At 63.1% G+C, this 23,242-nt stretch overlaps 1 protein-coding gene across 5 annotated transcripts in view; it reads left to right on the forward strand.

Moving 5' to 3' along the window:
• SLC12A7 (solute carrier family 12 member 7) overlaps nt 1-21,864 on the forward strand; it is a 65,506-nt gene extending 43,642 nt beyond the window's left edge. For 4 of the 5 annotated variants that reach the window (XM_072807407.1, XM_072807402.1, XM_072807404.1 and 1 more), the window contains exons 4-24: nt 342-488; nt 1,520-1,574; nt 2,634-2,764; nt 3,426-3,667; nt 4,397-4,608; nt 4,914-5,081; nt 5,498-5,596; nt 6,133-6,190; nt 6,504-6,678; nt 8,006-8,124; nt 8,398-8,496; nt 8,951-9,070; nt 9,566-9,670; nt 10,096-10,264; nt 12,229-12,424; nt 12,721-12,890; nt 12,971-13,102; nt 15,107-15,214; nt 16,184-16,362; nt 19,393-19,526; nt 20,441-21,864. In XM_072807407.1, the coding sequence (XP_072663508.1) occupies nt 342-488; nt 1,520-1,574; nt 2,634-2,764; nt 3,426-3,667; nt 4,397-4,608; nt 4,914-5,081; nt 5,498-5,596; nt 6,133-6,190; nt 6,504-6,678; nt 8,006-8,124; nt 8,398-8,496; nt 8,951-9,070; nt 9,566-9,670; nt 10,096-10,264; nt 12,229-12,424; nt 12,721-12,890; nt 12,971-13,102; nt 15,107-15,214; nt 16,184-16,362; nt 19,393-19,526; nt 20,441-20,532 (2,910 nt within the window). In that variant the 3' untranslated portion in view covers nt 20,533-21,864. The remainder of the gene's footprint in view (nt 1-341; nt 489-1,519; nt 1,575-2,633; nt 2,765-3,425; nt 3,668-4,396; nt 4,609-4,913; nt 5,082-5,497; nt 5,597-6,132; nt 6,191-6,503; nt 6,679-8,005; nt 8,125-8,397; nt 8,497-8,950; nt 9,071-9,565; nt 9,671-10,095; nt 10,265-12,228; nt 12,425-12,720; nt 12,891-12,970; nt 13,103-15,106; nt 15,215-16,183; nt 16,363-19,392; nt 19,527-20,440) is intronic. The other variant, XM_072807403.1, reaches the window with a different exon arrangement.
• Nucleotides 21,865-23,242: the final 1,378 nt, after the last annotated feature.

The raw sequence follows: 23,242 nt of genomic DNA on the forward strand, positions 1-23,242 counted from the left end.
CCTAGGCCTCTGCAGACCAGAGCTGCCGTCCACAGAACAGGGCCTGGGCTTGTCCTGCCTCCCACTGGCCCGGTGTTGCCATGGCTGCCTTCATGTCACCCTTCCCGCTCTCTGGCAGCGACGTGGTCTGGATTCCGTCCCAGCATCCACCTTGCTCCTGGGCAGTGGGGTCCTAAGGATTTCTCCCAAAGCCTCCCAGGGATGCCTGGCTTCCCCCAGGCCTCCAGGGCCATGGCTTCCCTTCCTTGTCCGAGTATCCCCGGGGCTCCTGGGAGGGCGGTGGGTCTGGGCGCCTACAGGTGCTGGTTCCGCCTCCCTAGAACCACCATGGTCTCTTTCAGAGCCCGCGCATGGGCACGTTCATTGGCGTCTACCTGCCCTGCCTCCAGAACATCCTTGGCGTGATTCTCTTCCTGCGCCTGACGTGGATCGTGGGGGCGGCTGGCGTCCTGGAGTCCTTCCTCATTGTGTTCATGTGCTGTACCTGCGTGAGTGACCCAGGGCCCCTTCCAGGGCTGGCAGGTGTAGAGTGGGCCAGCGATCGGCCAAGGGGTCTCTACATCTGTGGAAGGATACTGGGGTGTGCGTCCAGGTGGCCCGGCTTGTGGGGGCGCTGTCTCCACTCGAGCAGGTCCTGCATATTCATGAGATCCCTTCCAGTTTGGAAGCACCTGGGGTCCCTGTTTGCAGGAAGGGCTCACCTCTGTGACTTGTTTGGTTCTAGACCCTGCCCCCCACACCTGCCTGGCCCCAGGCAGTAAGAGCATGGGGCTGTTGTCCCCTTGCTCACAGGTCTGCTGTGGCCTCCATGCTCCCGGGCACCTGCTCCACAGCATCAGGCTCTCCTGCCTTGCTCTCACTGTGGGACTGGCTCCTTTGAGCCCCCAGGCCTCCCCTGGAGCTTCCTAGCTGTCCAGGGACTGGCCTGTGCCCCTCGTGGCCCTGCAGGCTGCAGCATGGTCATCTCAGCTGCGCCCCCTCCTTCCTCCTGTGACGTTTCTTTCACTTGAGAGATCTGGAAGTACCTGTGATAATTGACATAAAACCAGATAAAGAGCAGGGGCTTCTGTAAGCAACACGTGTGCCCAGGGGGACCTGAGCCAAAAAAGCGGGACCCAGGATTGTAGTGGCCATCGGTACCTTATACTTTCCGGAGGCTCCTTCTGGTCCTTTGGTAGCCTGTGGTGTGGCCACTTTCTGAGCTGTGCTGGGAGCTGGGGGCAGACCCACCCTGGACGGCTGTGGAGGTCCTGCCTCCAGCCTGGAGCGGTTGCCCAGATGGGGTTCCCCCCAACCCCATGGTAGGCAGGCACCGAGGCAGAAGCCGGCCTTTCATCCCGTGTGGGGTCTGGAGTTGGGATTTTCTGGATGGTCTGCAGGAGCTCAGCTTTGAGGGTCGAGTGAGAGAGATCCGGGCGGCCCTGAGTATCCTGTAGCTCGGCAGCCCGTTCGTCATGGGGCTGGGCGTGGTCCCCCAAACAGCCTCTGTTCTCAGAGGAGTTCACCTGTGTCTTTGCAGACGATGCTGACGGCCATCTCTATGAGCGCCATCGCTACCAACGGTGTGGTCCCAGGTAAGGGTGCCGGGGCAGGCCGAGTGGAGACCCGACCTGAGCCCTGCTGGGGATGCAGGGCTCCCCCTACTGTGACCTTGACGTGAGCCCTTTACCCAGGGTGGCCTCTGCCAAGGTGGGCGGTGCTGCCCCAGAGGGCCCCTGTGTGCACGTGCCCTGCCCACCTGATGGCAAGCCTGGAGCACAGACTGCCACTTCTGGCGGGCAGGTCCACAGGGACCCCGCCTCCAGGCAGAGGCGCTCACGGGCTCCCTGCTCTCCCAGCACATGGGGGCGCCGCGAGCTGTCCTAAGGCAAGGCGGGGATCTTGCACACACTTGTCCCCCAGTGCCTGGCCTGCGCTCAGAGCTGCTATGAAATTGGGATTTTTGTAGATTCCTAGTGGAACCTACATGAACGTTTCCAGATACTTTCTTAGGAAATGTCAACATTGCTCTGTGGTCAGAGATGCTGGCATCTCATGAACCGCTTCCTGCTTTTGGTTCTCGAGTTAATTTTTCCCAGACCCCAATTCTGTTTGTAAACTGAGTTATTGCTGAGGCTGAACTGAAGCATCACCACGGGCAGTCCCTGCGTCAGGTGCCGCCTGAGCGGGTGTCAGGAGCCTGGAGAGCAGAGGGGCTGGGGGCACTGGGCACGGCTTCAGTCTTTGGGGCTGCTTTGGCCTTGGAGCCCCGGAGCACAGCTGCTTGTCGTGACTGTCCCTGGGTTGGGTGGGTGCGGGGCTCCAGGTGAGGAGGACATGGAGGGGACGGTCTGCAAACCATGCCCTGCGGGACTCCGTCTCCAGGTCCTGGGGAAGCTGCCCATCCCTGGAGCCTCCCTGGCCCAGGGGGCAGCAGTGGTGTAGACTGCACCCCTACCCTCAGGGCCGCCAGGGCATGGGGTCCAGGGCTGGCTGTGGCGTTGGCTGTGCTCTGGTGCAGGATGGTGCTCCAGCAGCCGCAGGCTTCCTTGGCCTTTCTGGGGCAGAGTGCACAGCATCGAGGTGTTGGGCTAACGTCGGCTTCCCGGGAAATGGTGTGACCCTAACCCGCTGCTTCTCTGTCCTGTTTGCAGCTGGCGGCTCGTACTACATGATATCACGCTCCCTGGGGCCTGAGTTCGGAGGGGCCGTGGGCCTCTGCTTCTATCTGGGCACGACCTTCGCTGGGGCCATGTATATTTTGGGGACCATTGAGATTTTTTTGGTACGTGCTTTGTTTTGGGCTGGTTCTCCAGGCCCCGAGGAGTCCCCTCCCGGGCCCCCCACCCTTTTGCTCTGATGCCTGCCTGCTCAGGCTCTCGGAGGCTGGCTGTGTCCCTCTCGGTGCTGGGCCCTGGCTGGACGCTGTGCCCGTACTGACTGCAGTGACCTGGGGTCCCTCCCGGCTACCCTTTGGGGACATCTGAGTGCGTGATGGGCTGCAGGTCTGAGCCCCAGATCAGCCCGCATCCCTGGCCTTCAGCTGCCTCTGCTGTTGGAAGAGGCAGAGCCAGCCAGCCAGTCACCTCTCGGCCATGAATTGGTCCATCCTGTTGCCCCCACTCAGTTTATTATGTGCATGCACGGTAGGGCCTCCGTGGACAATGTTATCACTCCCCGATGATAAGGCCACGGTGGCCCCTGGCCCTGCAGGCTGAGCTGGGGGTGCTGCCCAGGGGCCAGGGGCCAGCGTCCATGACGCCCACCCCAAGGGCATCTCTTTTTAGCCTTGTTTCTGGGCTCCCACCAGGGTGTACTCCCCATAAATGCATTCTGGGGGGTGGAAGCCCAGCATGAGGCCCTGCGCACAAAGGCGCCTTCCACGTGGGGCCACGTTCCAGGCAGGGATGGTGGGAGGCCCTTCTTTAACTCTCTATTCCCCACAGACCTACATCTCCCCCAGCGCAGCCATCATCCAGGCAGAGACGGCGGAGGGTGAGGCCGCGGCCATGCTGCACAACATGCGCGTGTATGGGACGTGCACGCTGGTGCTCATGGCCATGGTGGTCTTCGTGGGCGTCAAGTATGTCAACAAGCTGGCCCTGGTGTTCCTGGCCTGTGTCGTGCTGTCCATCCTTGCCATCTATGCCGGTGTCATCAAGACCGCCTTCGACCCACCAGATGTCCCGTGAGTCCTGGGCCTGCAGAGGTGCAGCTCTTCCTCTTAGCCTGGTCTGTGTGCCTGGTCGGGCCCGGGGTGGTGGCGCTGGGGGGTGCAGACTCCCCTGTTCCCGCTAGGCTAGGGGATGAGCCATCAGGATGCTCGTGGGGCTGTGCCCTCTGCATGGATGGGGTAGGTTGCCGGAGGTCAGAGGTAAACACTGTGCTGCTGGCCCCGAGGACAGGCCGCACTGAGCACCCCCTGGGGTGGCCCGTCCTCAGTGCCCCTGGCTGCCCAGGGGCCCCCCAATGGGCTCCTTTCCTGTCCCCCTTCTGGGTGTGGCTGGCAGGTCCCAGGAAGTGGCTCAAGGTCACAGCGAGTGAGCGAGCCATGTTACGTCTGCCACGTGGTATGGCAGGTGGCCAGGTTGGCCCAGGGCCCACAGGGCTGGTCAGGAGGGGCCGGGCAGCGGGGTGGCACCAAGCCTCCCCCCCGCAGTGCCTCCCTGTGGAGGGAGGCACCTGCATCAGTCATGCAAGGCCCCTGCAACATGCACTGTGCTCCGGGGAGCATGGTTGCAAGGGCCCCAGGTCCTGCTTCAGCACCCAGCCTGCGCAGCTCACCGGCACTCCTGCCGCCCAGGGTAGAGTGTCAGAAGCAGCCTAGCAGCCCCCAATCCTGGTCACTCGGGAAAAGTGGTAGAAGTAGTTTCAGGAGGGGCCTGTGCATCTTCTCACGCCCACCTCCCTGTGCTAGGGTCTGCCTGCTGGGGAACCGCACCTTGTCAAGACGCGGCTTCGACCTCTGTGCCAAGGTCCACACCGCCAACAACGGCACGACGCCCACCGCGCTCTGGCGCCTCTTCTGCAACAACTCCATGTCCAGCGCCAGCTGTGACGAGTACTTTGCCCAGAACAACGTCACAGAGATCCAGGGCATCCCCGGGGTGGCCAGTGGCGTCCTGCTGGGTGAGTGCCACCCTACACCTGGTAGGCGTCCTCCCCGGAGCTGGAGCCGTGGTCACCACACAGGCCATGAAGCCTGCGGCTCAGCAGACCTTGTCTTTCTAGGGGTTTGCTGGCAGGTGCACGGGCACTCGCCCTGGTCACGGGGGCTCAGGCTGGGGGGACAGGGTCTGTCCCATCTGTGTTCTGGGAGGAGGGGTCGTGTGTGACATCAGATCCCGTGGGAGCTGGTAAGCCCTTCACCGCTGTGCCTGCTGGGCCTGGTAGAAGGGTCTGGAATCTTGTTATGGGCCTGTTGTCACCCACAGATAATCTGTGGAGCACATATGCAGACAAGGGGGCGTTCGTGGAGAGGAAGGGCATGCCGTCCGTGCCGGTGCCAGAGGAGAGCAGAGCCAGTGGCCTGCCCTATGTGCTCACCGACATCATGACCTACTTCACCATGCTGGTCGGGATCTACTTTCCCTCTGTGACCGGTGAGGCCCTGCCTGGTCCCCCGAGAAACAAGCCTTGGGGTCTCTGCTCCCCATGTGCCGGTTGGGGTGTGGGAAGGTGTTGTCCCAAGTGCTCCCAGCAGACCGGCATCACTCGGGGTGACGGACCGTGGCAGCTGGGCAAGGAGCCGAGGGCCATCCTTACAAGACAGTCGCTGACCTTCTGGGATGACCCTCAGCACCTGCCAGGGTGTTGTTCCCTGCATCGATACACGCTCCCTGCCGGGCCACCTCCAGCTGCCCTCTGCCCGCGGGAGCCCCAGCCCCACCCGGCCTGGCACTGCCGCCTGAGCCACTGGTGCATGTGGCTATGTGGCCCGTGTGTTGTGGCTGGGGGCCTGGCAGGCGGTGTTTTCAGGTTTGTGGTAACCGTAGGCTGTCCCTGTGGGTCTCTGTAGGTATCATGGCGGGCTCGAACCGCTCTGGGGACCTCAGGGATGCCCAGAAGTCGATCCCCACAGGGACCATTTTGGCCATCGTGACAACGTCATTTATCTGTATCCTCCAAGGCACTGGGTGAGGAAGGCCCATGCCCTATCCACCGCCCGGTGCGCGTCCAGCCGGGGTGGGCTTCCAGGGCTCAGGCCAGCGCTGACCGCCACCTCCAGAGGGAGCCGGGCCAACGTCTGCCTGATGATGGAGGGTGAAGGAGCCACCAGGACACTGACCTCACGGCCGGTCATGGCCTGAGTGTTGTCAGCCACGTGGAGCGCTCACGTCGTCACACATGATGCCTGGCAATAACCCGTGACTGTGGTGTGGTTCATGGTGCTTGTGTACACGCACACAGTCACAGCGACCCCATGCTGGTTGCAGAGGTTTGTCTCTACCAAGCGAGCCAGTGTCCTGCCAGTGTGCCCCCTGACTCACTGGAGCCAGGACGGGGCAGCAAGAAAGGCTCCGAGGGCCGCAGGGTCACAGCAGTGGGGGGGGGGGGAGGGCGGGCATGTGGGGCACAGGGTTGGTCCAGGCCCACCGTGAGTAGGACCCCATTGACACGTTTGGGCCGCAGCTTCCTTGACACGAGACACAGACCTGTCCTGCATCGTGCTCTTTGGGGCCTGCATCGAAGGCGTGATCTTACGAGATAAGTATGTTGGTTTTGTGACTTCTAGAAGCTTCCTAGTCAGCATCCGTTTTCTCATAGCAGATGGTAGCGTTGAGCTTGCCTCCCCCAGGATTTCAGGTTTTGTGTGGCAAGCAGGAAGCCCCATGGCCCCTCCATGGGGGGTCCCGTGTGGTCCCTGGCAGTGAGGCCTCACGGATGCTGCTGTGCAGGGCTGACCGTGGCCTCCCTGCTCCTGAGGAGGACACTCAGGGTGGGAGTGGCCTCATTCCAGCTCGGGACATGAGAACCACGTCTTCAGCATGAGTCTGATGGCCTGCCTGCTCCTGCCCCGCCAGGTTTGGCGAGGCCCTGCAGGGGAAGCTGGTCATCGGCATGCTGGCCTGGCCGTCCCCCTGGGTCATCGTCATCGGCTCCTTCTTCTCGACCTGCGGTGCCGGCCTACAGAGCCTCACGGGGGCGCCGCGCCTGCTGCAGGCCATTGCCCGAGACGGCATCATCCCCTTCCTGCAGGTGAGTGGGGTGCCCCTCGGGAAGGAGGGTGTCTGCGTGGGGTCCCCAAGGGCCTGCCCTGGAGCCAGCTGTCACGGTGATAGCCTCTGGGCCCACGTCTGGGCCGTGTGTGAGGGGAGCGACCTGGGACCCTGTACCTCCTGTGGGGCTGGCGTCTGCCCTGCTGGATGTGGCTTCCTCCCCTGCAGACAGAGGTCTCTGCGAGGAGCCCGCGGGACCGGCGTCTTCTTGTTCTGACGGCACAGGACATGGCTGGGGGCTCAGATAACATAAGTGCATCTGCTCATGCCCCGGGGGTGGGAGGTCCCAGAGGCAGGCATGGGCAGGGCTGGATTCTTCTGAGGTCTCCGTCCTTGGTGTATGGACCCCACCCTTCCTGAGTTCTCTCATGGCTTCCATGTGGCTTCATCTTTTCTCATGAGGACACCAGTCACCTAAGCAGGGATTAGGCTGCCCCATGACTGGTTGCCCTTAAAGCTCACATCTGCAATCATAGTCAAGTTACCTCCCAAGGTGGTGGGGCCAGGGCTTCCCTGGGCCAGGGCTGGGGTGCCTGAGGCCCCATGTGTGCTGATCATCTGGGGTGGGTGCTGGTCCTCTGGCTCCCGAGTGCTGGCCCTCGCCTTCGCTCCCTGGAAGGTTCCTGTGGCCTGGAATGTTTTCCTCTCTCATGACTCCATCTGTTCCTCGGACACAGGGTTGCGGAGCGTGCGCAGGTACCTGCTAGGTTGGGCGTCACTGTCAGGAGCAGGTGGCAGTCATGGCGTCCCTGGTGCCGTGGAGCCTCCAGCCCACAGACTCCCACCTGAGCCTCGACCATGGCGCCCTGGTGCCCCTCTCTAGCTCTGTTTCTTGTTTGCTTCATGGTGTCTCTGCAGCGTGCTCTGAATGTCCCTTCCCGGGCCACTGGGCTGCAGGGACTGCAAGGAACATGTTGGACAGCTGGTGCCCCTAGAGGCGGGTGTGGCCTTGCCGTGGTCCTGCCCCACGTGGCTGCGGGTGAAGGGTCCAAGCACCTTACTGTGAGGTCCTCACAGGGGTCTTCTGTGCGTGTGGCTCGAGGCTAGCCTTATGCTCCCTGGGGGGCCCCCGTCCAGGGCACGGAGGGATCACCTTCACCCCCATCCGTGCACTGTGAGGCCCTGGGCCTGGTGGTACCTGGGCCACCGTCTCCCTTTGCACGGCTGGATGTCGGGTTTTCTTCCTGGGGCCAGCCATCGAGGGTCTAGGACGCACCGTGAAGGTCTGCTCCTGCCTTGGTTCCTCCAGGGCTGCTCACCAGGACACAGGGCACTGCCCCCTGTGACCCGGCTGCCCTTCCCTGCAGGTGTTTGGCCACGGGAAGGCCAATGGGGAGCCCACGTGGGCTCTGCTGCTCACGGCCCTCATCTGTGAGACCGGCATCCTGATCGCCTCCCTGGACAGTGTGGCCCCCATCCTGTCCATGTGAGTGGCTGCAGGCACGGTGGGACGTGTGTGGGGAAAGGCCACAGACATGGGGCCGCCGCCTGCTGACTCGGAGCGGGAGGCCCTGCTCTCGGGGCTGGCCTTCTGCTCGGGGTGATAGACATGCACAACCACAGAGGCCGTAGACAGGAGGGGGCAGGAGACCACCTGGGAGTGGGTGGGCTGGGCTGTTGCAGGAGGGGTGTGGGCATGGTCAGCCAGGGCCGCCTGGGACCTGACCTGCTTCCTGTGGCCTTGTCCTGGCATCTCCAGGTTCTTCCTCATGTGCTACATGTTCGTGAACCTGGCCTGTGCCGTGCAGACGCTGCTGCGCACGCCCAACTGGCGCCCACGTTTCAGATACTACCACTGGTGAGCACTCGCACGGCCAGGGCGGCCCTGGGGTCCCCAGTGCAGGCTGCATCCAAAGGCCACGTGGGGCCCTGGTTTCCTCTAGCACCAGCCTCGGCCGAGCTGAGGGGGGCCCTGTGCCCCTGTGTCACCCAGGGCCACCAAGGCATCACGTGGCGTGTGGGCCCGGAGCGTGTGACCTTAGGCAGCATGTCTTCGTGCTGCCATTGTGGTGGACGGGTGAAGACCATTGTGCTCTGTGGCCGGCAGTGTGCCTGTGCACCCTGGGCAGAGGGGTGGGCGTCCCGTAGGCGCAGAGCCAGGGCAGGTTCAGCCCTCAAGGGGGCAGAAGGGGGGATCAGGCCGGCAGCGTCAGTGCCACTTTCCCACCATAGCTGAGAGACCTTCTTTCGGTGGCTGGCGATGTGCGTGGGGCTGTGGGCGTGGCAGGCCTGTGAGTTCTGTGTTCCTCCAGGGCGCTGTCCTTCCTGGGCATGAGCCTGTGCCTTGCCCTCATGTTTATCTGTTCCTGGTATTACGCGCTCTTCGCCATGCTCATAGCCGGCTGCATCTACAAGTACATCGAGTACCGCGGGTGAGTCCTCCCTTGGGGCCTCCCGGGGTCTGCGCGGCACAGTGCTGTGCACCTCCTAGGGCACAGGTGGGCACAGCTGTCGGGTCTGCAGGCCTTTGTCCTGGGGGTCGAGAGTTACGTGTGCTTTGAGTCGATTCCACGGTGATCATGACACTTTTATGCCATGTGCTTTGTGAGAATTGGGAAGTCTGTCCAACACTGATGTGTGACAGATTTCAAAATTTCCAAGAATTTTACATCCCCTGGGGCATCGCCTGGGGGGCCTGGCTCCCTCCTAGGGGTGAGGTCTAAGGGGTCTTAGCTGCTGCCCGGAGGCCCCTCCTAGCTCTTACCAGAGCAGTTTAAGAGTGCGTGGGGGCTGTGACCACTCCTGGTGAGGCCAGGCCCACCAGTGTTCCCTGCACATGCACATTGTGGCCCTGGCCCTGGCCCTGGCCCTGGCCCTGGGGTCCCTCCCCGCCCACCCCGTGCCTCACTGCTGCCCCTCCCCTGCAGGGCAGAGAAGGAGTGGGGTGATGGCATTCGGGGACTGTCGCTGAACGCGGCCCGCTATGCCCTGCTGCGCGTGGAGCACGGCCCTCCCCACACCAAGAACTGGAGGTAAGCGTGCAGCCCACTGTGCCCTGACCTCAGGCCCCACGAACGTGCACAGCTCGCCTCCGACCTCATGCTCTGGAGAGGCCATTGCCCCCGCTGTGTGAAGCAATTGTCTCAAGCTTTTAGCACCTTCCCTCTGTTCACGATGGTCGGTTGTGGCATGACCAGCGTATCTGGACCCTGGGCCGGACGCAGGCAGTGCGGTGGGTGGGGAGTGGGGCGAGTGGACCTCATGGGGTGGCACAGAGGATGGAGGTCAGTGCATGGATGTCCTCTGGGAGGACGAAGAAGGCTCCACCCACAGACCAAGGGTTTCCTCAGCTGGGGTCCCCATGGCCTCCATCCCTCAGGCACCAGGATGCAGAACCCGGGGCAGGCCCTCTGTGCACCTGCTGGGGAGCCCGGGGTGACCGCTGTCTCTGCCGCAGGCCCCAGGTGCTGGTGATGCTCAACCTGGACGAGGAGCAGCGAGTGAAGCACCCCCGCCTGCTGTCCCTCACCACCCAGCTCAAGGCCGGCAAGGGCCTGACCATCGTGGGCTCCGTGCTGGAGGGCACCTACCTGGACAAGCATGCAGAGGCGCAGCGGGCGGAGGAGGTGGGCCTGAGGCGGGTGGCAGGGCTGCAAGGCAGAGGGAGGGCAGGGGGCAGGGCGGGCCTGCGCAGGGAGATCAGACCCCACCGTGCTTTCCGTCCTGATGCCCCAGCGCCTCCTGAGCTGCCCCCCTGCCGGCCTCCCCCTACCCCCCCACTCCCCCGAGCGAGGTTTCTATGCCGCTGTCTCCTTTCAGAGCCTGGGGTTCTGGGTTCAGATGGGGCGAGCCTGAGATGCTGCTGAAGTGAGCGGCCATGAGGGGGCAGGGACCCCCTGGAGGGCCGCGGGCAGGAGGCGGGAGGCAGGGGCAGGTTCGGGATGGCTCAGCTTGGGCTCGGTCTCTCCGCCCACTGGCGGCCTAGCTCCAAGGCCTGCGGTTGGTAGGAGTGTGGCGGGTGTGCCCTGCGGGGGCTCTGCCTGGAGGGATCACCCACCTCAGCCCATGCAGCCTCACCCCTTCTAGGCTCCTCAGTCCCCCACCTTCAAATTGCTGCCGACCGAGTGTCTCTGGCCCCCATGGAAACAGCCTGGTGTCAGGAGTGCCCGGGCTGTGTGTTTCCAGACAGACCTGCTGGGTCCTGTGCTCCCTGCCCGCCCCCACGCCCAGCGGTTTGCGGGTTCAGCGTGTTCCGTGGTGGCAGTGCCCGGTGCTCTTCTCCCCGAGGCACCAGTGGCACCACAACCCCATGTGCTTGAGTGTGGCAGCTGCTGCTAGACCGTAGATTTAGCGGGGTTGTCCCTGTGATTTTGCGCCGCTCCGCCTCTGGCCAGGGCAGCACCCTCTCCAGGTGCCTTTGCTCTCTGGACTGCCTCTCGAATGGTGACATGGAGTGTGGTCCAGACGCGCCGTGTGGCAGGGAGACCCTGCCATTTACTTCTGAATGTTGCCCGAGTGCTGGGGCCGTGGGCCGCACTCCCAGTGTGCCGGGGCCTCTCCGGGGAGCCGAAGGGATAGGCAGCAGCCACCAACTGGCCCGGGACGGTAGTGGCGTGGCCGGGTTTCCCGTCCCTGCCCCCTCGCCGGCACCGCTGACTGTTGTCCCCTGACGTGCGGTCCGGACTCTTCCAGGCCTGCAGCGAGCGTTTTCCTGCACTGATGATGGTGCTGTAAAACGTCAGTTCTCTGTCACAGCAGAGAACGTACCGGCGCCGGCCTTGTGGCCTTCCGTCTCGGTGCAGGTTCATGAGGCTGCTCCTTAGTGCTGCTGAGCCTGACAGGTTTCCAGGGTTCCTGTGGTGCGGACCCTCCGTGGACAGGTCTCATTCCACGTGGATTATTGGTAGGAGGACCTGGTGGAGTCAGAGCCTCCCAGGTCGCATGGAGTCCCGGGGTCAGGTGCAGGGCACCTGGCTGTGTGTGCGGGCAGGTCTGCATGAGCAGTGAGGATGGGGGCCTTTTGGTGTCTCTTTGGGGACAGCTCCATGTGCTTAGCCCCTCACTGCCCTGGGAGGCAGCAGAGCCCATGTGGACGTGGTGCCTCTGGCTTCCACCCCAGATGCACAGCCCTGGCTTGGGGCTCAGGCTGCAGTGGGGCTGGTGGAGTGGTGGCTGCGTCTTGGAGGTGAGGGCCAAGGGGCGCCACAGTCCCTGTGCACTCAGGCTGGCCACCGTGTTCAGACTGTTGCGCTGACCAGGAGTGTCTCAGCCAAGCGGGGGTGCAGGGCGTTCACCTGGCTTTGTGCGTGGAAGCAGCCCGCTCCCTCCACCTGTCTCCCACCTGTCCTGCCCCATTGAACGTGTCTCTACTCCCTGGGCGGAGGCCTCCCCGTGGAGCGTCCTGGTTCCCACAGGGATCTGGCGTCACACTGAGCTGGTCACTGTGCTGACCACGATGTAGGGAATGAATGGTGAGGGCCCACGTCTCCCTGGGAGCACACGTGAGGGGGTCTCTAGGAGTGCAGGGACGCGGTGTCGTCGGCTGCCCATGGTTCTCCCGAGCAGACGTCGACCCTGCTTGTCTCCCCAGAACATCCGGTCTCTGATGGGCACAGAGAGGACCAAGGGCTTCTGCCAGCTGGTGGTGTCATCTAACCTGCGGGACGGCATGTCCCACCTGATCCAGTCGGCCGGCCTGGGAGGCATGAGGCACAACACAGTGCTCATGGCCTGGCCCGGGTCCTGGAAGCAGGAGGACAACACGTCCTCCTGGAAGAACTTTGTCGGTGGGTACTGTCCCGGGCCGTGTGCGGTGGCGTCTCGGCGCCCCGGGGGACACGCCCAGTCGTCTGAAAGCCTCGCTCCCTTCTCTGCCGGCCCGGCCCCGGCGTGGTGACCCCGTGTGGCTGCCCACGCCCTCCGGCCGGCAGCTCACTCACTGGTAGCACAAGGGCAGCCTTCAGTGTGCACCCCGGGTGGGCCCCATGGCCTTGCCTGCCTCCCATGCTGGCTGGAGCCCACGCATCCGTGGGGGGCTCGGATCTGCTTCAGTGCCGGCCACCCGCCCCCTGCCTCTCCACAGAAACTGTCCGAGACACCACGGCGGCACAGCAGGCCCTGCTCGTGGCCAAAAACGTGGACCTGTTTCCGCAAAACCAGGAACGGTTCAGCGACGGAGACATTGACGTGTGGTGGGTCGTGCACGACGGGGGCCTCCTCATGCTGCTGCCCTTCCTGCTGCGGCAGCACAAGGTAGGATGCATGGGGCAGGTCCCGTGACGGGGGCTGGGCTCCCCGGAATGCATGCCAACGCCAGCCCTGCCGCCCACCAGGTGTGGAGGAAGTGCCGGATGCGCATCTTCACGGTGGCCCAGGTGGACGACAACAGCATCCAGATGAAGAAGGACCTGCAGGTGTTCCTGTACCACCTGAGGATCAGCGCTGAGGTGGAGGTGGTGGAGATGGTGAGGCGCGGCCCCGAGGGGGTGGGGGTTCCCCGCATGCCCGCTGCTGGTCCCGCCTCCCGGGACAACACTACTCTCGGTGTCCCACGTTTGTGGACGGGTCCTCGGTGTACCTTTGCCAGTCTCGAGGCTGGCCTGGGCTGGTAGGTTGCATGGTTCGTAGGAGGGGCTGCCCGGTTGTGATGTGCCCTCCTGAGCATGTCCTGTGCAGACGTGACACCTGGCCTGTTGCAGGATGTGAGCCAATCTGTGTCCAAGCCCCTTGGCCTCAAAGTCCCACCCATCGCACCGACAGCCTCTCGTCGGGTGCTGGTCCCCAGGGCAGGGGGAGCGAAGCGTTCTCATGCCTGCAGCAACTCCCAGGGTGCTGTCCCCCGGCCCCGGCCCTGTGCGCTCATGCTCTCTCCTGTCAGGGTCCATGTTGGACCGCATGGTGGTTCTGTCTCACACTGTCCTGTGGCTGCCCCAGCATCTTCCACGTGGCTCCCATGTCACTGTCCTGCGCTGCCCCATCCTCACCGTCACCCCCGCCAGTCCCTCTGTTTTCAGGAACCTTGCAGACGTTAGGAGTCTGGGGAGCTGGTCAGAACCACATGGGTGGGGTCCTGGGTGCCACACGGTGGGGGCGGGGTCGCACCGTGAGGCCTGGACTCTCGTGGTTTTGCAGTAACTGTAGTTTCAAAGCTGCTAACGTCGCTCGGTTTCTCGAGGACGCAGTTGGTGCGGCACGTCTGACAATGTCATGGGCGGAACCCACAGCCCTGCCTGATTGCGATCGTAATCGCACATTCTGCTTTGTCGGGAGCGGTGTTGGGACACGATCGTGTCTCCTTTGTGAGACACCTGCTGCCCTGCCTCACACCCCCATGCCCCCAGCCGCGAGCAGACTGCAGCCGGAACCCCTTAGCCTATCCTTCCATCAGAGGTGGGCAGGCTCCCTGCGCTCACGCTCTGCTTCTGGGCTGTTGGCTGGGCTAGCCTCATCCCTGTGCCTGGCCCCCCTGCACAGCAAGGGCGCCCTGCGGACAGCCGGGGCCCCAGGTGCCATCGTCAGGAGGCAGGGAGCCCCTCTGCCAGAGGAGAGGCCAGCGTCGACAGCCTGAAGTCAGGGTCACTGACGGGGAGGGATGCTCCTGGTCAGCGCGGCTCAGAGGCCAGTCCGAGTGGGAGCCAGACCTGTGAGCAGGAGGGGTCTGGGGGTTGTCGTGAAGATGTGTCTGTAACACGAGCATACTTGGAGGTTTTATCACAAGCGCTGGGGGAGTCAGAGTCAGTACACGTTTGGTCAGATGCCCCAGCCGACAGCTAGGCTCCGTGAGTGTCCCCGAGGTCAGCAGGAAGCTGGCTCGGCTGCCCACTCTCATCTCCCTTCCTGGGAAGCTGGAGGCAGGGATACACTTCTACAGATCACACGACTTATGTATCTAGAAAATCCAAGAAAATAGATTTTAGCGAGGTGGATGGACAGAAACGACATCAAAACCTACACTTGTAGGATGGGATCCTGCTTGTGGGAGCCGTGAGCGGGGCTGATGGCAGCGCTGGGCGGCGGGAGCCCAGAGCTCCACCAAGGGTCACAGGGCGCTGCCCACTTAGGTCCTGAGAGTGAGACACGGACCCCACCCTGGACAGGCGGGAGGATGCAGGGCCACCCGCTGAGGCTCAGGCTGGGGGCCGGAGGAGATCCTGGCCCTGTGGTCAGCAGGCAAGCTCGGCACACCCTGTGCAGAAGACAGCGCCTGCAAGCTGTGGGCGCCCCCTCGTGCAGGAAAGGGCACGTAGTTGGCATGGGGTTCCCCCAGGGGCTGTCTCCCGGGCCCATGAGCAGATGCGGGTTCTACCACGAGGTCATCTGCTCGTGCTCATGGGAAACACACACGCCACGTGAGCAGAGGGGGCACCCGCTGCTGTCACAGCTCCGTGCTCAGACACTCAGAGCCACATTAGTGGAAGCGCACAGCCCCTGAGCCACGTGTTCACCTCCACGCTTTCCGGACTTCCTAGGTTGAAAATGACATATCGGCATTCACGTACGAGAAGACACTGATGATGGAGCAGAGGTCCCAGATGCTGAAGCAGATGCAGCTTTCCAAGACGGAGCAGGAGAGAGAGGTGCGTATGTGGGATGGGCAGCGGGCAGGCGCACCCACAGCAGGAACACGGAGGGGGGACCAGCCAGGTCCAGCTGCACCGTGCTGGCCTGGCCCCTGCACACCCACCTGACCCACAGGACCGGTCCTGGCGGTCACTGGAGCCATTACCCCCTGCCTGGCTTTCTGAGCAGCTGCCTGGCATGGTTTTGCCCCCATGGCCCACACCCAGGCTGGGGTCAGGGCTCCGTGTCCCCACCCCACGTGGGTCTGCCTGCCATCCCGCCCCTGCTTGTGTTGTCCCCTGTCCAAATCATCACGGGGCCTCCAACTGGCCTCCTCCCTCTAGTCCCTGCCTTGTCCAGCCAGGAGCCACCGAGAGTCTCTGAGGGCCATCGTGTTGACCCATCCTGCGGGCTCTGCTCTGACCTCCCCTCAGGTCACCCTGTGGCTTCTCAGCCACCCTAGGCTCTGCCCTGAGCCTCACCGGTCCCCTCAGGCCCAGCACCCTCTGGGGGTCAATCACAGCCATCTGTCCTGTGCAAAGGGTGACACTAGCTTCCTCACCCTGCACCTGCCCCTCCGCAAACTCCAGGGCTCTTCTTCTTGCCCCAGGAACTCAGGCTCCCTGACTCTGCTGTAGGCAATGAGGAGAGGGCTGGGTGGGTGGTGACAGATGGGTGGATGGGCAACCGAGGGACGAATGAGTGAGGGACGAATGGGTGAGTGGTTGGGAGCGGCCGCGTGTGTGGAGCCATTTGGAGTGCAGAGACTTCCAGGTGTGGACACCCCCTCGTGCTCACATGGAGTCTGGGGTGTTCTCCAGGGCCCTCAGAGCTGGGGCGGGAGGAGGAGGCCAGCAGGGGGCGAGGGAGGGCTGGCCCTGGGGCCCCAGCGCCCCAGCGTCTCGTCTGCACCCGATTCATCTCGGGAGCGTCTGGAGGCCTGTGGTCACTCGGTGGGGCTTGTCCTTGCCCTGCTGTCTGGCCAGGCCCAGCTGATCCATGACAGAAACACTGCAGCCCATTCCGTGGTAGCCACCAGGACCCAAGCCCCGTCCACGCCAGACAAGGTGCAGATGACCTGGACCAAGGAGAAGCTGATCGCAGAGAAGTACAAGAACAAGGAGCCGGGTGTGTCCGGGTTCAAAGATCTCTTCAGCCTGAAGCCGTGAGTGTCCATGTGGCCCCTATGGGGCACGTCCTGGCCAGACGGCCCAACCCCTTCGCCAGCTGTGACAGGGCTGCACATGCACCTGCAGACGCAGGCCTGAGGGTCACTGTCTCCATGCACGTGGATCCGGGCATCTGTGTTTTTGCTGGGTCCTAGCAGCTAGAGGTCAGGGCTTGTTGGGGGCTGCAGACCCCCTGCTGGGACCCCACTGACTGTGTAGGCTGCCCACAACACAAGAGCCGGCTTCTGCCTATGGTGCTGGGCGGGGAGCCCCTGTCTGTGGTGGGGTGTGCCGCTGGGCCCAGAGGCGTCGTGCCCAGGGTCTCCAGGAAGGGGCGAAGCCCTGAGGCCTTGGGCGGTGCGGGTGGGGGCGAGGACACAGGGCTCAGCCCTGATGGAGGAGGAGGACCAGGTGGGCCGGGGAGGGTGGCCGGGGCATGCCCAGTGACCATTTCAATAAGCCTTTGTCCTTTTGGCTCTTGAAGTAACCCGTTCTTTGTATTTTCTCTCCCATGTAGAGAATGGGGAAACCTGTAAGTGCTCTTGTTTTACTTAGGACGCTTCTTAGATCTGTAGCCTTGCATGCTTGGTACATGCTGCCCCTGTGAACCGTGTGTGCATGTGTCCCCACGTGTGCAGCCGTGTGCGTGTCTGTGTGCTTGTGCCCACGCGTGAGCAGAGTCTGGCGGCTGCTGTGGCTCCCGTGTCCAGGCGGCTCAGGGTGTGCACCCGAGGTTTCGTCTTCCAAGGAGCACGAGGACCACGGCATGGGGAGGGCGCTCCCTGAGCTGCTCTGGTGCCAAGGAGCAGGTGCTTTGGTAGCTCTTAGCTGATCCATCCACACCCCTGGAGTCCCGTCCCCTGCTCTGTGGGGACAGGTGCCCTGTTGCTCCCCAGCCCCGGGAGCTCTTCACCTCACGACACTGCTGGCCTGGTCGTGGGAGGGGTGTGGACGGACCCCGTGCATACTCTGGCGCTGGGGGGTAGCCAGACGGGCAGGAGTGGGAGCTGCCTGGGGTTGCTGCGTGCCCCCTGCCGGCCTGTCCCCTGCAGCCAGGGCGGTCCTCGTGGCACAGCGGTGAGGCTGGGGGCAGCCCTTCCTCCTGCAGCCCCCAGGGCCCCGTTCACACGCCGCAGAAGAAGGCAGACATTGGTCCATGGAGGGAGTGAAGTGTGTAGACAGGTCAGGGAATCTGTGGGGAGGGCAGGGGGGACACAGGGACTCGACTGTTGCTCTAGTTCCTGTAAACTAGACATGAGCCCCAGGTCAATGAAAACCCCAAAAGCAGGACGAGGGTTTCTTCCCTAAGATGCTCTGTGGAGCGAGGGCCTGCTGAACCCGTCCCCAGGGGCGCATGTGGGCACCCATCGTGGGTTAGGTCGGCCTGTCCCCAGTGGCAGGCACGCTTTGGGGGGTGGATGGCCGTCCGGGGCATTCGTGTGCAGGAGCACATCTGCTAGGCCCGTCGCCCTCGACGTGTGGCCTGCAGGAGCCGAGGGACCAGCACCTCCGTTTTGCCCTTGTGGTGCTGGCTGCGGACACACCACTGCCCCCTTCCCACCGCCCCTGGGTGGCCGACCGCCACATTCAGCACGTGTGTGACAGGATCTCTTGTTCTGTGGATTTACGGCCCAAGGTTGGGAACAAAGACAGGTTTCTGTTGGCTTCCTGGAGACATGAGGCCACACTGTCCCTGTCTGTGCCCCTGTGACCTCCAGGACGCACGTCGCCCTGGAGCCAGGGGCCCTTCCCGCCAGACCCAAACCCCTGATTTAAAGATTATATGTGTTTTCTGACTTCGAGCTGTAGGGCATCCTTGAGTATTACTCATTTCTGGAGTGGCTGCCGTCCCCGAGCACGGGTAATTGTGGTCTCGTCCGGGCAGCTAACTCACAGTTCTCGTAATGGAAGGGCCCTGATTGCGCTGTGCCAGATGCCCAGTCTATAATTTTATCAGGCGAAATGGGATGGAAAGAGGGGCCGGCTCCCTGTTTTCCTCCTGGGAATTGGTGGTTGTGATCGGAGCTATTTGGCTCCAAGGCAGAGCGGGTGACCGGGCGTGGCCTGGATGTGGCCGCTGCGGGCCTTACACCGACCATCGGCCCGCCTGCCCCTCCAGTCTGGGGCATGGTGACCTGTTCCCGACACTGCCAGGCTGCTGCCTGCGGATTCCACTGTGCAGGTGTGACTCGGGAATTCACAGAATTCCTGGGGTTCTCCATGGTGGAGTGGGGGGCACGGATGTCTTGGAGCATGCGGTGTCTCCTGAGTGTGCTTTCCGGAACATGGCGTGGTACCCGGGGACCTGTGGACACCCGGTGCACGCCTGAGTGCAGGGGGTACCCAGGGACCTGTGGACACCAGGCGCACACAGGGTAGAGAGGACCAGGCCCTACGGGTGCCTGAGCACCAGGACGCACTGAAGGGTGGGGAGCACTGTGCCTGGGACTCAGAGGACTGTCCAAGCGCCCCATGGACGCTCTGCCCCACTCGGTGGGCATGCGCAGAACTGGGTGGTTGGTGAGGATGAGGTGCAGGGCCTGGGTTGTCCTCCTGCCGTCCACTGGGAGTAGCAGCATGCAGGCGGGGCAGGGCCCGGGCCTCTCCTCCACGCCATCCCTGAGGTGTCCTGGCACCCAGCCCAAGTCAGGACCAGCGAGGTGCTGCTGCATGTGCTCTCGAGCCTATCTCAAGGGAGCAGGGCTATCTCAAGGCCGCGTGTAGAGCAGGGCTGGGCCGAGACACTGAGGCTTTTGGGTGGGGTGGGGTTAGAGCCCATATGTGTGTGAGCGCCTTCCACGCCCAGCACTGTGCTGTTCCCTGGGGCCACGCATAGATGTAGAAGCTTGGAGGCTCTAGAGACAGCCCGTCTAGAACTGTGGAGACCACAGCTTTGTCACTGCTGGTAACGTCCCTGTTGGTCCACTTCGGGGAGGTGACACCATCAGAATCCTGGTGTGTCTGTCTGGGACTGAGCCGGGCACACAGGGCTGTGGGTGGATCGCCAAGTGGTCTTCTCCCCGCAGGAACCAGTCCAACGTCAGGAGGATGCACACGGCCGTGAAGCTGAATGGCGTCGTCCTCAGCAAGTCCCAGGGTGCACAGCTGGTCCTGCTGAACATGCCAGGCCCCCCCAAAAACCGGCAGGGCGATGAGAACTGTATCCTTTCCATGGGCTGCCTGCTGTGCCCCTCAGAGGCCTCCCTGTTACTCGGGATTCTGGGTGGGGGCGGGAGCAGTGGGGGGCCCTTGGGCCAGGACCAGAGCCTCCACCCCCGGCTGAGCCGATGTGGCCCCACCTGGCCTGAGTGCCCAGAAAGCAGCGTCCAGGGGAGTCCAGGTGAGCAGCCCCTGCTTGGGCGGGGGGGGGGGGGGGGTTGTCCACAGCTGCGAGGAAGCTGTCCACTGCCAGGTGTCCCGGGTGGCTCGGGCCCTCAGTGAAGCACTGGGGACATGCAGGAGGTAGGAGCAACGAGTCCAAGAGGTGGGTGAACGCATCCGTGACCCAGACCCTGTGCACCGAGGAGCTGCGGGCCTGGGATGAATCTGGGGCTGCTCTGAGCACCTGCCTGGCCACCTCCCATGCTGGGCATCTGCCTTGGGACAAGGGCGCACCGCATATTCCTGTTTGTCCTGGACGAGCCACAGCACAGGTGCCAGGCCTGACCTCGTGATGTGCAGGTCAGCCCCCCCGAGCTGGAGTCACGCCTCTAGCCATGTGTCCACTGTCCTATGAGGGGACTCAGGGGCTGTCCCCTCTGGCACTAGGAAGGGCAGCAGGCGGCCCTTGGGCTTCAAGCCTTGATCTCCATGAGCCTGAGGACTCTGTTTGGTTGGTGACCAGACAGGGACTCCGGCCTGTGTGGGTTCTTGGTGGACTCATCCGTCTGTGCCCCGTGCTCCAGAGTGAGGGCGGGGCTCCTCGGTTCCCGGTCAGGCTGTGGGGACCCTCAGGAGCATGGGAGGCTGGGTTGACGCCTCGGGCTGTGCCATGGGCCCCTGGTCCTGCGTACTGGCCTTCCTCTGCCTGGGACTCAGGTGCAACCAGCTGTGTCCTTAACTCAGCCACCCCAGACATGGAGTTCCTGGAGGTCCTGACTGAGGGGCTCGACAGGGTCTTGCTGGTCAGGGGCAGTGGCCGGGAGGTGGTCACCATCTACTCCTGACACGGCCACCCGGGAGCCCACAGGGTGAGCTGGGGGTTGGGCCACACGTCCTAGCCCTCCTCTCCAGGCCGAGAGCCAGCACGCAGCTGCCAAGGTTCCCCATGGGGAGGGGAGGTGCAGATACCCTCAGCACCCTGCGTGACCTGGGTGGCACTGGACCAGAGCGCTCAGGCTGTGGATTCCTCGGACCCACCTGGTTGTCGTGGTTACATTTCAGTTCTTCCCCACCTGGGACGCTCAGGAGAAACCACGCCTGGACTGAATGAAGGTCACCTTGGGCCACAGGGGTCTGTTCAGGAAGATGGCCGAGGGCCTCCATCCCTCGGTCAGCCTCCTGTGCACCTGTCCCTGTAACATCCCTGTAATGTCCCTGTTTGTGTTCCTGTGGATTGAGGCCAAGGAGCGCTGTCCACGCACGATGGGTGGCCTTGGTCAGCATGCCTGCCCAGCGTGGGAATGTGTAAAAAGGGAACCCTGGTTCTTCGGGCACACGGTGTGGTCCTCCCAGGTGGGCACATTCTGGGGGATCCCGTGGCCTCCGGTTCCCACACACCAGGCTCTGTGGAGAGGGGCCCCAGCGGCTCTGGGTTGGTGAGGCGTCGCTTGCGTGCCTGTACCCTCCTGCCAGCAGAGGGGACCAGAGGATGCGTTTCGATGGTCCATGGACTGACCTGGTCACACCGCTGTGGGTTGTGGTGACGTGGCTCACTGTCTGTGCGGCGTATTTATTTATTTAAGCACCTGGGGAGTTTTGGTAATAATGAGGGTGTCTGTGAATGAGCCCATTGGCTCTCAGGCTCCCTGGGGCCCCCAAGCAAGTCAACCAGGTCCACAGATTTCAGGTCAGGGAACAGACCAAGCGTGTGTGTGTGTGTGTGTGTGTGTCCCGATGTCCCTGAGGCATGGTTGGGCAGCACAGAGGGTCCAGAGTGACCACCAGCCAGAGTGTGTGCCAAACAGCCATGTCTGGGCTCGGGGCGTACGTACTCCTGCCCGCCGTGGTTCCACAGCAGCAAAGTGGCAAACCCACCTCCCTGGCACACGGGTCACATGCTGTGTTGGGCAGAGGTGTGTCCCCAGGACCCCATGAGGTACAGCACGTTCACACGGGCTGGAGAAGAGCCACCACATAGCAGGACCTCCCATGACCCCAGCCCCTGTTTGCACGGCGTAGGCGGCTGCAGAGTGAGGGTGCAGCTGCGTCCGTGCACCCCTTTCCACACGACTGCGTGGGACCGAGTGCAGCTGATCAAAGTGGGTTCCACGGTGGTTTTATAGCTTCCTTGTCTTTGTATGATCTTGTTGGTAGAAAAATAAATTGTATAAAACCTAGTACTGTGGAGTCTCCTGTGTCTTCAGCGTAAAAGCGGGACAGTGGGAGAGGTGCCCGGTCCTCCCTCCCTGTGAGTGTTCTCATCTCACCCCAAAGCAGATGCAGGTGGCCAAGGAACCTGACCGCGTGGCCCGTTTTCACGGCTGTTAGGACCTCATTCCCTGGGATGCACAGACCACCGCTGCCCACTCACCAGGGGCTGAGACCCAGCGTCACTTGAATCAGTCAAGAGAAGTGACGAAACAGGCGAGTTTGCAGAGAAGGTGTGAATCTGTAGGGACATTCAGGACGAGGGCATGATGCTGCTGTGCTGAAGTCATGATTCCTGGAGGGGTGGGATCTACAGGGAGCTGGCACTGTGGGGATCCCTTGTTCTAGCCCTTGCCGCGCCCTACGGCCATGGGTGGGAGAACAGGCATGAGGCCCTGGGGCTGCCCTGCATGGCTGCCAGGAGTGGGCAGGTGCCAACCCGGTGATCCCACTCCTGGAGCCGCGGCCCAGTGACCTAGGGTCCCCACGTTCACTGCAGGCCAAATGTGGAGACCCTGGGTCTCAGCCCCTGGTGAGTGGGCAGCGGTGGTCTGTGCATCCCAGGGAATGAGGTCCTAACAGCCATGAAAACGGGCCACGCGGTCAGGTCACGTGTTGGGTGATAACGTACAGGAAATGCCCAGAACGGACAAAGCCAGAGAGGCAGCGTGGTAGTTACTGCTCCCCGGGGGCACGGGGTGCAGTGAGAACCGGTGGCTAAGGGAGCCTGGGCCGCGTGGTCAGCAGAGCACAGGCCCCGGGGCTTCAGACTCTGTGTCACACCTCAGAGCAGTTTCCCGAAGCCTGTCAATGCCAAGAGGGATCCCAGCCCCCCATGGCCCCGAACGGTGATGGTGCCCTGACCTTGTGACCGAGATGCTTGTGCACAGCAGTGAGCCGTCAGCCTTCTGCATGTCGGGCAGCATCGGCCAGGACCCACACGAACGTGGGGGAAGCTGCATCCAGATGGCAGAGGACAGAGAGGGTCAGTGGGCCTGTAGGGGGCTTCTAGGCACCAGCAGCTGCAGAAGCAAAGGCCCTGAGGCAGAGGGACAGCCTGAGGGTGGGAGGGGCCCCAAGTGGGGTCAGGACCAGGCAGGGACTTCAGTCTTGGGGCAGCAGGAAGCTGTGACTCCTGCATGGATGCTGGAGGCTGCGGTGCTGAGGGTAGGAAGTGGGGGGCAAGCAGGTGGAGGCCCTGCCGGAAATGGAGGTGAGGGCAGGGAGGGGCTAGAGGGCTGCCTGTGGCCAGGGAAGCCTGGACTCTGCATCAGGGTGACGTGGGCCTCTGGGCATCTCGAGCAAGTCCCAGGAGATTCTTGGAGTTCAGATGTGGTTCCAGGCTGG

The sequence above is a fragment of the Canis lupus genome, chromosome 31 (assembly GCF_048164855.1).
Source record: "Canis lupus baileyi chromosome 31, mCanLup2.hap1, whole genome shotgun sequence".
Classification (NCBI taxonomy): Eukaryota; Metazoa; Chordata; class Mammalia; order Carnivora; family Canidae; genus Canis; species Canis lupus.